The sequence below is a fragment of the Carassius auratus genome, chromosome 27 (assembly GCF_003368295.1).
Source record: "Carassius auratus strain Wakin chromosome 27, ASM336829v1, whole genome shotgun sequence".
In the NCBI taxonomy this organism is placed as follows: Eukaryota; Metazoa; Chordata; class Actinopteri; order Cypriniformes; family Cyprinidae; genus Carassius; species Carassius auratus.
The window spans coordinates 9167124-9182086 of NC_039269.1; the positions used below are offsets into that span (position 1 = coordinate 9167124).

The 14963-nt window shown below is 37.4% G+C and overlaps 2 protein-coding genes across 5 annotated transcripts in view; one reads left to right on the top strand and one right to left on the bottom strand.

Moving 5' to 3' along the window:
• The window catches only part of LOC113045375 (YEATS domain-containing protein 2-like), a 36933-nt gene extending 30018 nt beyond the window's left edge, over positions 1-6915 (top strand). For all 4 annotated transcript variants that reach the window (XM_026205730.1, XM_026205728.1, XM_026205731.1 and 1 more), the window contains 10 exons: positions 1295-1381; positions 1498-1681; positions 2242-2318; positions 2689-2768; positions 2862-3063; positions 3741-3979; positions 4066-4140; positions 4479-4552; positions 5186-5263; positions 5713-6915. In XM_026205730.1, the coding sequence (XP_026061515.1) occupies positions 1295-1381; positions 1498-1681; positions 2242-2318; positions 2689-2768; positions 2862-3063; positions 3741-3979; positions 4066-4140; positions 4479-4552; positions 5186-5263; positions 5713-5755 (1139 nt within the window). In that variant the 3' untranslated portion in view covers positions 5756-6915. The remainder of the gene's footprint in view (positions 1-1294; positions 1382-1497; positions 1682-2241; positions 2319-2688; positions 2769-2861; positions 3064-3740; positions 3980-4065; positions 4141-4478; positions 4553-5185; positions 5264-5712) is intronic.
• Positions 6916-7618: 703 nt separating this feature from the next.
• On the bottom strand, positions 7619-13889 carry LOC113045406 (MAP6 domain-containing protein 1-like). The gene is made up of 3 exons (XM_026205791.1): positions 13249-13889; positions 11777-12002; positions 7619-8537 (listed from the first exon to the last, which is right to left on the bottom strand). Exons 1-3 carry the CDS (start codon positions 13728-13730, stop codon positions 8466-8468), a joined length of 780 nt encoding a protein of 259 aa, XP_026061576.1. The 5' UTR covers positions 13731-13889; the 3' UTR covers positions 7619-8465.
• Between the last annotated feature and the right edge of the window lie 1074 nt (positions 13890-14963).

The window sequence follows — 14963 nt, forward strand, 5'->3', positions numbered from 1 at the left end:
GGAAGTCAATCCAAAGAGCTTGTGATCCTGATTACTATCATGGATTTACATGTAATGGTCATGCTGTGCATCTCTTTGACCACCAATCTTGATTACTTGCCCCAAATTTGACAATCTCCTTTCCAAATTGGAATTGTCAATAATTGTTCTTTTGTTCTAATGTTGACAGCTGTTCAAGCTGCTGTTTAGTGGACTTGCTTCAGACCAAGGGGCAAGGAACTCGACCGGAAGTTGAAGTCGGGTGGGGGCTGCCATCTTTTAGCAGAACTTCACTTGCGTTAGCATTCCCATTGACTCCCATTCATTTTGGCGTCACTTTGACAGTGAATAACTTTACATCTGAGGCGTTTAAAGACTCTGTTTGTCCATTATTTATTTCTAAAGATACACGACAATGTATAAAGGGCTCCATTACCTTCTATGTTACATTATGGCCCCGTATAAACAGTTTTTGTAAAAAATAGGCTAACGATTGCGTCATAACCACTCGGCTCTCTGTCGCATTACCGTACAGACAGGAGGAGAAGCTCGCAGGCAATTAACTTAATATGGCGTACTGGCGTTACAATTTAAAATACTATACAAAATAATTAATCAGAATACTTACTCCTGGTCACTCACGCCTAAAAACTCCCCGCTCAAGCTCGCCGTCTCTGCAAGATTAACGATGGCAGTTTGAACGCACAGCCACTTAGAAGATTTACATCTGGCAGACAGGTTGCTGACGTCGTCAAGCTTCGTTTGAGTCTGCGCGTCAGAAACGGAAGTGCTAAAAAACGCTAAAACTGGGCTTCATTTGTCTCAATTGAGTTCCAATGGGGTCGCTGTGTCCATTTCTTTTACTGTCTATGCTTCAGACTCATGGCGCTAGGATTTGATTTCCAACATCCTGTGTCTTGAGCCTTTTTGTGGAATTGCGCTCCTCATGTTTCAACCATGCTCCCAATTGAATCTTTAATTTGTGTGGTTCGCTCTAAAACCCCACAAAATGTTGTGAAATATTATTATGATTTAAATTAAATGTTTTATTTCTGTGATTGCAAAAAAAATTTAGCAGCTATTGTCTTCAGTGTTACTTGATCCTTCAGAAATCTTTCTACTCTGCTGATGTGGTGCTCAAGAAACATTTATTATTACCTGTGTTAACAACACTTGTGACTTGTGCTGCTTAACAGAAACAGTTATACCTTTTTTCAATATTTCTTATAAATAGAAATTGAAAAGACATTTTTTTTTTTAATGAAAATGTTTGTAATGATATAAATGTCTTTTGTCTTTTTTGATCATGATACAGTCATGCAGTCTGGTGCTAAAGGTGCATCTAGTAGCAACACAACCACAAGTGGAGCTGCTTCCTCAGCATCCACACCTGTACCTCAAGGTGAGACATGCACATGTGTGCGCGTACATACACACATACATTGGATATGATGTCAAGCAGTTATGTGAAAAACCATTCAATCCACTGATTTCCACTGTGTTCGTCTCTTTACATAGTTAAAACTGAACCAGGTTTGGTTAGCACCACTTGTACAACTCCAGTACCCCAACCCCAAACATCTGCCCCAGCCTCTTCAGCACCCTCCTCTGGTCCACTGCCGACAACCCCCACACCCACAGACACAGCTGCTAGTATTAAAGTAGAACAAGGCATAGAATCTACAGCACATGACCTTATCAAGTAAGAAGAACACACACTATTGAGTCTCTCATTTCTGATCTGTCTGAATGTCAGTTTTTCCCTAAGGATTCTTTTTCTGCAGAGGGGCATTGACACCCGCAGACATGCACATAGACAATTTAGAATTTTTTAATTGTCGCCACAGTAACATCTAATCAGTAATATTACTGATAAAATTCTCATGACACTTAATTGAGTTAACACTGATGTAATCCTCATGACATTTTAAGTTGGATTTCACCATAAGTAATGACTTGCAGTTTCTTGAGTAAATAGTTAATTCATTGACCAATTCTTAGTGAGTGAGCAAATTTTCTTACCAATTCAGACTCATTACACATAGGGAGTAAAATGCAGTATAAAGATGTATTGTATATTTATTATTTTATTTTATCATCAGATTCAATGTAGTCATCTGCAAAAACATAACATAAAACAAAAAATAAATGGAGCACCATTGCTGCTCAATATCAGTGACGCAAATGGAAATTTTATTTTAGTATGTTAGAAGCTTGTAATATTTGGGTAGATATTTAAAAGAAATTGTCAATCTCTCTTAGTTCGGAGCACATAGAGAACATGACACAACTTCTGACGGCCATCGTGAAGAAATTCCCTCTGATTGTCCCTGAGAAAAGTAAGTTTGACACTTTCGAAGACTTTAAAAACACCATGAAATAAGTCAACTATTTTTTAAATGAAAAGTCTCGAGTCAGGGAATGTTTTTTATTTATTTATTTGAAGTCACCTACAATCACAGAGGCTTTTATTTGTTTTGTTTTAATATATTTTAAAATGTATTTTATCCCTGTGATGGCAAAGCTGAATTTCTAGCAGCCACATGTCCAGTCACATGGTCCTTCAAAAATCACTCTAATAGGCTGATTTGGTACTGAAGAAACATTTATTATTATCAATTTTGAAACAATTGATTGTCTCCAGTCATTAAGTCTGCATAAAAAGTCAATTTACACTAGTCAAAATCAAAGTTGGTGTGTTCTTCACAGATGAGGACTCTCATCCATTCTGTGCCACCTCTGTGGATCAGTACTACTCATGGAACATTGGCAAACGCAGAGCTGCAGAGGTACAGGGTTGCTTGTGTTTCATCTAGTCAGAGTTGCATCTGTAAGCTCTGCTGGATTGTGTTCATTTATTTTGTTTCTTTCTCTCTGTGTAGTTGCAGCGAGCAGTGGCTATGCGCCGTGTATGTTCTGATCTTTTAGAGAGGACCCCTCGGCTTCAGGCCCTCACTCCACCCAGAACTAAAGAGGTGCTCTGCTGGTGCCGTCTTCGTGGTTATACACCCCCTGACCCTGAACCTCAATGTATAGAGGAGGACTCCATCGAGGACATACTCACACAGATCGACAGTGAACCCGGTGAGTGTATAAGTTATGTAATTGGCATACATGCTTGTTTGTGCTTTGAACCCTTGGTTGAAGTTAATTCATCATGGCCTGTGTCTCTCTCAGCTATCCAAAACTTTGAATTGCACAAGACTTGTCACAGACAATGCAGTAGTGTTCGCTCTCTCTCTTTTTCTCTCTCTCTCTTTCTCTCTCTCTCTCTCTATATATATATATATATCTCACTCCCTGTAGTTCCAGTGATGTTGCATTAGTTTGTATAATGATGAGATGAAAAATATCAATGTTGGGCATGAATTCAACTTGGGCATAAGCAGCTGAAATTGAGCATCACCTCTGCTTCAGTCCCTAAAGAGTTCCTACCTAGAGCATTTTTAATACATGCAGATTTCATAGATAAGGCTGTACTAGAATCAGGGGCGTAAATGTTCTTCAGGAGTTATGTGTAAGTAGTAATAGCAACTAAATAGAATTCTAATAATAATTATGCAAAATACAAACTATATTATTATTATTATTATTATTAATAATTATAATAATAATTATGTTTGGAAATTGGAACAAAGCCATAGTGTAAATCAAGATTATTATTAGTTTTTAGTTGGTTTGTGTAGTTCTGCTTCCTGCTTGTGAGGAGTTGTTGCTGTTTTACACTAAGACATGTTTGCTTGTGTGTGTGTGTGTTTTAGACTGCAGCTCGACTCTGACAGGCTGTGAGGAGTTGTCACAACGTCTGGAGCAACTTCAGAGGATTCTGAAGGCGGAGCCTGACGAGGAGGTAGATGAACTTCTTGACATCATCAGTGTGAAAGACATAGATGCTGCCAAGGTCCAGATCAAACTGGAACAGGAAGAGGCCGAACAGGAACCCAAGTTCTTCTTGGGGCACTGCCCATCAACCCAGTTCATCAGAGACACGACGGAGCAGGTGAGTGAGTCTGAAATGTTTTTTCTGTCTATCAGCAGACTTTTTTGCTGTGTCATAGATGTAATGATATTGTGTGTGTGTGTTAGATCGGTGTCACACTGCAGCAGGTGGAGGTGGAGAAGAATGTTTTTGCTCCAGTCGTGGAGACCATGATACTTAAGGTAAGCGTTGAATGAGTAATTAGTTTTATTTTTAGAGAAAAAATTTGACTTAATAGGGCTGTTCACATCATGAATGACAGCTAGAAAGTTTTCACACCCTAATGTAAGTCATCATTATAGTTCATGGTGTGAACAGGCCTTTGCCCTATTTACTGAATTTTAGTTCTATGGTAAATGGTAGCGTCTCCAGCTCTTATCTCATTGATCTTGAATATCAGTACATATAGTTTATTAATTTGTCTTTTTTCATCAGTGAGAAAAATTATATATTTTTTTGTCCTGGGTATGACAGTGTGTTACAATAGATAATGCATTTCGTTGTCTAAAACTCTCCATAGGCTGTGGAGCAGTTTGCCAGTGAGATCCTCAGGGAGTCTTTGGCCAGTGCCCATGGGAAATCCCAACAAAACAGGTCAGTGCATCCGCCAGAATGCCAGTACAAGATTAATCAGGACAGATGGGCAGAACAGCACGATTCAGAGTAAGAGTAGTTTCCAACTCTCTTCTGCTCTTTTCAGATAGTGCTTGCTAAATTACTTCGTGGTCATTTCTGAAGAGCTCTTGAGCATTGAACTTTGTCTAATGTGATTTGATTGTGATTGTGAGAGGAAGTGCTTTATGATAGTATATAATTATCAGAGCACTGAGAATAGCTCATGAAATCTGATTCATTTGAGTGGTAGAGCAGCAGAGCCTGGCCCTGAGAGAGAAGAGATTGGCTCAGTGCTGCTCTACTTACTCAGCACATCTGCTTTCATTCACATGCCTGACACACGCTCACAGATGGAGCAGAATATTTCATCTGCCTTTTATACAGTATTCGGTAACTGCCTTTTATAGAGCACCGCTTAAATGATAATCAGTCAAGCAGGAACTGATCGAAGTCGCATACATTAACAGAAAGCAGCAGTTTGACAAGACTCACAGACCTCTCATTTAATGCTCAAAGGTCAATAACCCCATTATACCAAGATAGCAAATGTACCATGAGATTTCTCTGTCTGTTTCCCATCCTCGTTTCATTCCTCTCTTATTGTCTCCACAGAACTCCGAGAGAGATATCGGCTATGGACGTGCATCAGGCCATTAGCTCTATTCCCACCTGTGATTTTCTGACTAATAGGTAATTTTGCTCATCCTAATTTTAGGCTTTTCAGTCTCTATCATCAGGGTTCCCATGGTCATTGAACAACCTGGAAACATTTGGAAACAATGAAATACAATTTTATGAAAATAAATACATTAAATATAAATAGACATGGAAATGTGTCTAGTAAAGTTATGCTCAGTATTAAATGTTTAATTTGCTTTGAATGACCTTTTAGCAGTGCAGTTTCTATAAATAAAATTATTTAAAAAAAAAAAGAAAAATCTAAAAATTAAAAAAATAAATAAATACAAATTGAAATGTCTCTAGTAAAAAAATATGCTCAGAATTTAAATATTTCATTGACTAAATACCCCTTTATTGGTGCAATTTCTGTAATATGATTTTTACAGTTGGTCAAAATGTGTGGGAACCCTGTATCACCATTACTCTTGCAGTTGTATTTATTTTAAAGTCTTTGGTAGGTACATGGGCATCATGGTGAAGGATGAGAGCCACGCTGACTAACTTCACTCCTTGGCATCTGACTACAGACGGACAGGTGGCCTGTCATACACAGACTCCTCCCCCTCACATTCTGTAAAGGTGGAGAATGTGCCAGGGCTGGCCAATCACAGGTGCAAATGCCCTCTTACTAGACGCTGTCATAATAGAAGTAAGCCATTATTTCGACAACAGCTGTGTTATCTATGAGGGTACTGAACCCAAACAGAGCTTGATACACCGCCTGAACAGCATTTGTTGCGTATGGCTACATCACTCTATTTATTAGTTTTTTATACTTCCTTTATGAATTCTGTGATATTTATGAACTGTGGTCCAGTATATGTAACAGTACAGTACAGTGTTAATGAGCAGGTACAGTAGACATTATTCTATTCTACTTTTTTTTACTGGGACACTAATGAAACCCCAGACCACATTAACTTGCTTTGCTACTGACACAGAGCTTATAGTTCACCCAACTATAGTCTTATAGTTCACCCAAAATAATTTACTCGCCCTCATGTTCAGAACTTCAGTTTTAGGCATTAATCTTTAATCAGAAGTGCAGACATTTAAATGAGCCTCTGAACAATTAACCGAAATGTTTTTCTGTTCGGAAATGTCATTATCGAGCAGGATTTATTGGGAGAAGGTTTTATGTGAAATCATCCGTTCATTGTCTTCTTAACGGGTCTTATGTGAAAACTTTGGGTGGAGATTAAATGTCCATTTTGAGTTTTACATCTTCACTAGGGCAAAGAATGTCTAAGAAAAGTCTTAATCGTGTTTTCTTCATGAATATGAGTCATTTTCATACAGCTGTGGGATTTATGAAGGATTGAACAGCAGTGAGTGTGAACTGTGAACGTTTTATTTTCTGTTTTGTACCGTTTCTGTTATTTTGGGGCATTGAGGAAAAATGTGCATATAGGCAGGAGGTATTCGTGTATTTGCTGAAAACAAACTGTTGTGTCCTCTGGTTTGGTGGGCAACTTTGTGTCATACAGCTAGCATCGGTTTCTGTGTCCGTGTGTTTAAAACCATCAAGAAACTTGTTCTGGTGGTGTGTTTGTGTTGATGGGAGAGAATGTGTTGCTGTGTGTGTTAATTCAGTGTTAAAGTCTTTACTTGTCTAACTGAACTAATGAATGTTTTTCCTTCACACTGTGTATCAAAAAAAACAAAAACCTATTCTTGTATTAAAAATGGTCAGTCTGCCACAAAGATGTATGCAGCTGTGCTGAATTGTTTTATTCTTTTTCCAACTGCCAGTACAAATTAAATCTCACATAGCAAAACGATAACAGGGATAAAATTCGAATTATGTTTTGCTTAATTAGTTAATTAGTTTTTTGGGGGCTGAAGATATTTCTTTGTCATCTGGTTATTTTGACCTGGTGATGATTTTCATTTTGCTGTGAATTCTTGTTAATGTTACACACACTGGTATAGAAGCCCGTTTCTGCCACTGACTAATAATAAAAAGAAAATAATAACAAATAAACTAAAAATAAAAACTTTTTTTTACACAAACTCGCAATTCTGGATATTTTTTTGATTTGTCAGAATTGTGAGATATACCGTAAACTGCCAGTTCTGACTTTTTTTTTCACAATTGCGAGTTAAGTCAGACTTGTGCAATATAAACTCGCAATTCTGAGAACATATATTTTTTTCTCCTTAGAAATCGACTTTTATTACTTGCAATTCTTAGAAGAAGAAAAAAGTCAGAATTGTGGGATATAAAATCGCAAGTATCTTCTGTATTTTTTATTCATTGGCGGGCTTCCATACATTGGACTTCTGTACATTAGACTAAACCCCCCCCCCCACCCCACCCACACACACACCTTTTTTTTTCATCACACAACCGTTCAATATAATTTGTATATTATTCAGCTCTCAGTCAAATAATGGGGAAACAAATTTAAAGAATGTCATTTTTATTTTCCCCATTTATGTCTAAACCAAATTTACAAAAACTTGGACAGCCTCCAGTTCAGTGAACGATTCAGAATGTTCTAGTCTTTATATGGGTTCATAAAGGGCTGGCAGGGTCTGGAGCATTAAATGGTGATTAGAAGCACCTGGCATTCTCAGGCAGATATTAACAGCTCAATAAAGGCAGACCAACATCACTATATACAAAATCATCTCATTAACTATAGGCTTGTACAGGACACACACACACATCCCCAGACACTGAGTTACCAGATGACATTTTGTTCCTTTTTTTAAATGTTGCATATTCAGTTAATTCATAAAACAATTATGAAACATGCAGATATTCATTCAGCTGGGAGAGGGTAAGGTCAGCAGAAATTGAGGCCTGAAAATTTTCCCAATCACACATTTTTATGTCTCTCACACTCTTAAACCTGTATTAAAACATATCCTTCTAGAAGATGGTTGACATTTGAAGCATACATTCTCTTGCATAGATTTTACTTTGTGTAAATTTCTAGCAAACATCCTCTGGTTTTCTAATTTCCTCAGTGGAATTATTTAGAGAATCCCATGATTTTTTTTTTTTAACAAGCATTTTCAATTGCATTGAATGTCTCTCTTCATCCTCAGGCATTCTTCTCCTCTGACGATCCTAGATTTTCAGAATAACTCCAGTTTCTCAACATACAGGTGTCTCTCGACAGTTCTTTAAAATGTTCTCCTCTTCTAGTGAAATACTGACTCAGACGTGAATGTGGATCTTTATGTGCTTCGCGTTGATGGATCATATGTTGAAGATCCTAGATTTGCTTTGAAAGACGGCAGATGGGTTTGGTGACAGCTTAGTCTTCTGCTCCTGTATATAAAACATACATTTCTGTTAAAAAAATACTTAGTATTTTTATGTAAAACTTGTTCATTTTTAAAATTGAAATTTTTTGTAACAGTGTAAAAGTCTGACTCCAATTTACAGCTTTCATCTAAAATGTGAGAAGCTGAAAAAGAAGCACTAGGTCATGTCACACTCCCGATGTCTTCTGTGGCACACAAACCTCACTGGAAATAGTATCCATTTGGGCACTTTAAGCATACTGTTTCAAATTACTATGATTTAGGATGTACTTGTTCAAGTCTCATATTATAGTATATAATCTCCATCCACTTTGCCTCCATCTATCTTTGTCAGATTTCTGTCTCTCGCTCAGACTGTCTCCTTCTCTTGGGTAGAAGACATCTAATCCTTACTGTAGGGGAAAAAAACTGCTTTCTATGTGAGAAGCCAAGTGCCGGGGTGAAAATGAGATTCTCTCTAACACTGTTAAGTGCATTTAGAATAGGAACACAGACACCCTCAGCCTCACAGACTCACTAACAGCAGAAATGCTTTATGTATAATATGCAAATTTGGCTTTCAAGACGGCCAAAACTTCAAATATGCAATACATTTTTCTGAACTAAATTTTAATTATTTTAAAGACTTTTGCACAGCACTAGTATATACACTACCATTCAAATGTCACTAGATAGATAGATAGATAGATAGATAGATAGATAGATAGATAGATAGATAGATAGATATTATAATGCAGTATTTTTGTATATTTATTAGAATGCAGTTAACAGAACAGTAATAATCCATTCTCAACATGGCCCTGTTTGTCCTCTGTCATATCATATGTCATAGGCTGCTGACCATCGTTCGGACAGAGCGCTGACACATGGGAAACTGTCTGGACAGCAACTTTAAAGCTTATATAAGATGTTTAACTGTCATTTAAGGTTATTATAACTTATGAAAACCTGAGATTTATTCACTGTGATGCTTGTGCAGGTTTGATTTGTTTCTCAATCCTGCTCCTGTAAACATGCATTTGGATCCAACTTATCAGTTCATCAGCCAAGCAAAAAAAACAAAAACAAACAAAAAAAATCTAATCTAATTAATTTTATTATAACATAGTTAATATATGTGACACTGGAACACAAAACCAGTCTTAAGTCTCAGGTATGTTTGTAGAAATAGCCAAAAAAACATTGTGTGGGTCAAAATGATAATTTCTTTTTTATGCCAAGAATCATTAGGATATTCAGTAAAGATCGTGTTCCATGAAGATATTTTTTACATTTCCTACCGTAAATATATCAAAACTTAATTTTTGATTAGTAATATGCATTGATAAGAACTTCATTTGGACAACTTTAAATATTTTCTCTATATTTAGATTCCAGATTTTCACCCTCAGATTCCAGATTTTCAAATAGTTGTATCTCGGCAAAATATTGTCTTATCCAAACAAACCAATCATCAATGGAAAGCTTATTTGTTCAGCTTTCAGATGATGTATAAATCTCAATTTCTAAAAATTGACACTTAAGACGGTGGTCCAGGGTCACATATATATATATATATATATATATATATAATGCAATACTTATTTTGGCCCACAGCAATTTACATTTTGTTCCTGTCATATTAAAATGTTTGGGCACCTCTGACCAATAGCAAATGGTGTAAGCTTATGTTTTCTTAGTTTCATTGCCCTTGCACTGATCTGATGGTCTTTACAGAAGAGGACAAATGAAAAATGACCACTTAATTAAGAATGATGAGCTGATTTGATCTCCCAAACAAGTGTTTGAGAACAGTGGACAGTCAGTCTGCCTTTTACAATCATCATTTACAATTGCATCAGCTGGAGGGAGATCGGGAGGGCAGGATGGGTTGTGACTGAGTTAAACCCTTGGGACGGACAAAATAATGCCAGCTGGCTTAGTCACGCAAGTCTCCAGTGCACTAGATAACATTTTAATAAGTATGGCCAAAAATCAAACTTGATTGAGGGCTGTGGGCCAAAAGTAAATCCTGCAATATATCCAGATATTTGAGAATGAAATATATTAAATCTTAATTTAAATATTATTATTATTATTATTAAATAATTTAAAATATTACACATTTTTTAATTTAATCAAATTCACGTTGTTTTTTTACATTTCAATTCAAAAATAAATTAAAAACAGTTAACAGTTTAACTCCCAAAGTATGTCCCGTGGGCCCTGGTTTGGGCATCTGTGTAACATCAGACCTGTACAATCCTCATCAGATAACACCAGACTAGTGGATCTGTCTGACAACTTGACAAATGGAGCAGTGCAAAGTTTATGAAAAGAAAAGTTACAACTCAATAACGGAGGTATTTAAGCCTGACACAAGAGACACAAAACTCTCACAGCTCTGCCTCAGACAGCTGGCATTGTGTGTTTCAGCCGTCACTTTCTCTCCTCATTGGTCAAGCATGAGGTTTGACAGCATGCATGGGTTAGTAATTAGGACTAAATGAATCCCAATTAGTGCATACTTCACTGACTGACGTGCAAAAGATGCAGCATCAGTTTCACAGTTAGTTTGGATTCTCATTGAGAGGATGGGAACAGACTAAACTGACGTAACGGGGCACAGGAGCGGGTCACTGATTACATAACCCCAATGAATCAGCACTAGTCGATACATAGAGCACAACTTACATGACCTAAAACTCCCATTTGTCCCAGAAAGGCATCAGTGTCAAATAACCAATGCGATTTAATTGCATATTAGGCTTGACTTCACAGATTAACCTAAAAGATTATTTCCAATCAATATTCCTGCTTACCTATTCTGGGTTAAATACAACTTAAACTCAACTTTACCTACAGCTTTTAACTATCAGCCCAAAATGTAATGTAGGTATAAATCTAAACCAACTTCAAAAGTTGATTTTGTCAAGTTTATAGCTCAAACATGAAAAATTCGTGCTTACGCTTTCACTACTATGAAATCTGCATATTTCTACTAAATCCATCATAAAATTCCACCCCATAGGCTTTCATTTTATGGTTATGAACGTTTGGGAATTTTCAGAGTATTACAATTGAACACAAAAATATATACATATTTATATAAATAATACCTATATCAAATGAATTCTTTTAGTGTTAACTTTCAGTTATAAAAATGTTGGTCTGGTTTCAAAGTTTGCTTTCTGTTGACCTTTCTGTCACATCAGCTCGCTGTCTGATTTGATCTCTTTCTCTACTCTCTGTCCTCTCACTCACCTCTGGTTTCATGCTGATGTCTGTCCTGTGTGAGTGTGCTCTCTCTGTCTGCGTGTGTGAGCTGGTCTCCAGTATGCCGGCGTCCGTGTGTCTGTGTGTGTCCGGGCTGAAAGCCGCCTGGTAGCTGGTCTCTGGCGGGGGCTCATCAGCACCTTTACCCAGGAAGGTGGGCCGTTTGGGGGCAGGCTTTGACGGCCGAGCTCCAGACCACGGCTGGTACTCCTGCCTGATTCCAGAGAGAGAGATCAAATGTATCAGACAGAGACAGAAAAAGACAGAGACGGAGCCCTGAGGAGCTGCAGATAAGAGCAGCACATGTCAGGCTAGGTTAAAGTCATGCTGACAAATCACAGCAACAGGTGCCCACTGTAAAGACTTCAGCTTACCTGTTTGAAAAATAATTCTCACTATACGTATCTGCACATACATATGCAAGGTTTAGAAAAGAAAAAAGCTGCATGCAGAATGAAAGCATGTAAGAAAGGATTAAGTGAATCAATGACTAGAAGTGAAGGTTTCATGCATCATTCAACCAAAGGCTGATGAACACTGAGGGCTGTTTGTAATCAATTCATTCTGTTCCCCTCAGATAACTCTGTTTATGTAATTGTTATAGATTCATTCTGCTCGTTCATGAGCTGTTGGATTAAATATGCATGACAGTGACCAGTTACCACACTGAGTGAAAATCACTGCAATGCACAACTGTTAGAACCACATCAGGCATGTTACAGCTCCACAGTAAAGCAGCATCAAAGAAAGGACACTTCTCTTTCACCGAAAGAGAGAAATGTGTGAAAGCTTGTTCATGTGAGTCAGATATATATCCTCCAGCAATTCATTTCGGAGACTATAGTGAACATATGTTATTTCAGAGATAAATAGGCTACCACTCTTTTAAGTTCTAGTGTATATTAAAATTTGATCTGACTTGGATAATAATAATAATGCAGATAAGTGATATTATTACATATTTTATGTTTGTATGGTAGTCTATTTTCTAAATACAAATTGAGAAAAATATGGCCATATAATATCACTATTTTTAAGATCGGTTTCCTCATTTTAATGTTTTTACTTACTAAATAGCCCAAAATAAAAGAAAAAGAAAATATATTATTATTAATAATAATAATACACCGGTTTATTGTAGTATTTGTAATATGTTTTTACTTGAACATAAAAAATAGAAATTACAAAGAATCCAGATTTTAAAAAAAATCAATAGATTGATATTATTAGTAGCCTAGTATGTAATATTTCTACTCTAAAATAAAATTATAAATTGATTTTTTTTTTTTTGTCTGTGTAATGTTTTACTCACTAAATGGGCTTAAGTAAAATAAATTCCATAATTTTCTCTGTTGACTCGCAGTAAAATATATTATGAACATACATTTAGCCTACTCATGATGTGCTGCGGTGGATGAGAGGTGCTGAAGAACAGCTCCCATGAGAACGAGCAGCAGTACCTGTATGAGCTGAGCTGATCTCCTCCTCTCTGCCTGCCGCTGCGCTCCTGTCTGTCCGTCCGCGGATGACTCGTTCCGTTAGAGTAACCGTTCACCGGACTATCCGTTAAAGTGCCGCCTTTCCCTCCGTTACTAATCCAGGGAAAGTTATCCTTCTTCGGGATGGGCCAAGGTTTGTAATCCTGTTTGTACTGGGTGATGCTCGGGAAAGGCACACCCGGGGGATGGTATTCTTCGCGGGGTTTATAACTCGGTTCCGTGCGTCCCCGGTGCGGCCGCCGGACACCCGCCGCGTGATCCGGCGCTACGAAGTCGACGCTCGGCGCCCGTTCCGTGGAAACGAGTTTGGTGACGGATTGCACCTCCTGCTCCGCGATGTCAGAGTAGTTCTGAATCGTTAGTGGAACCGACAAATCCGATTTGTCGAACTGGTTCCAGAACCGAGCCAAGCAGCACACTCTGCTGATGCACGGCCAAGCCATTGCTAGGAAACAAACCAAAACAAAAAGAAAGAAAGAAAACACAGTAAAAACACGACGAAGTGCTCGATTTCATGAAGGAATGCGAACCCGAGTCCGTTCCTCGAGAACTGCGCGAGACCACTCGGTGTCGGGACTCTGTCATTGCACATTCATCTCACGTGATTTGCACTTCATGCAGAAAAAAATAATAATCCATAAACATCGGAGTCGGTGACCCGTGTCCACTTCACGGCTGTAGCTGACAGAGCTCAACTTAATGCCCTAAAAATCCTCTTTTAATCACAACCTTTACCTAAGCCTACCTAGACAGCATTTCTGGGCATCATATGCGCTTACAACTGATTCAGATGATGTCTACCCAAACTAAAAGTACCATGGAACTAGCCTTTTTGATATATGCAGTAGAATTTGATATATTGCACTGGGGTATGCTGTACTCCATATAAACCTAGCCAACTTGAAACATAATTTTTGTTCCTTTACAGTTAATATGCATTAGGCTATATATTAAAATTAGGTCACACCAAATTTTGATTTATTTTAATTAATAGAAGTTAATGATAAAGAAAATCTATTTATGACGTTATGCTTGACAGCATCCGCAGTTTACAGCATTTTTACACTTAGGTGCCTAAACTTTCAACTGTGGCTTTGCTGGTAGGTTTTTTGAAGCGTCTTGGAGCAATGCCACAGTTCTTCTGGATTGAGTCTGTCTCAGTTTGTTCTGTTTCTTCATGTTATTCCAAACAGACTGGATAATGAAGAGATCAGATCTCTGTGTGGAGCACTGGTCACTGGTCACTGGTCACTGGATTATTACTATTAATGGCAAAATGAATGTAGGGGAATGCAAACTGATATTTCCTGACACACTACAGCAAAACACACCATTCCCAGTGTTCAAAAGTCTGAGACCATAGGCCTACATAGACTTTCAAAAACTAAAAAGCTTTTAAAAAATGTAGTTTTAAGAAATGTTACAATTATATGAAACTTAATAAATAATCTACCATAACATTAGGGTTTTTCAAGTTGTCAGTTCAACTTTTCACTCAAACTGTTATTGCTAAGTAATATATAATATACATTATAAAATAAAATTCTTAAAAATAAAGCACAATTTACTAAACTAATATGAAGGCATTTAATTTCACTAGTAGACACAGAATTGGAATCCACTGTATATCACAGTACTATGGTGTATGGTATGGTACAGCCACAGTACTTTTTGTA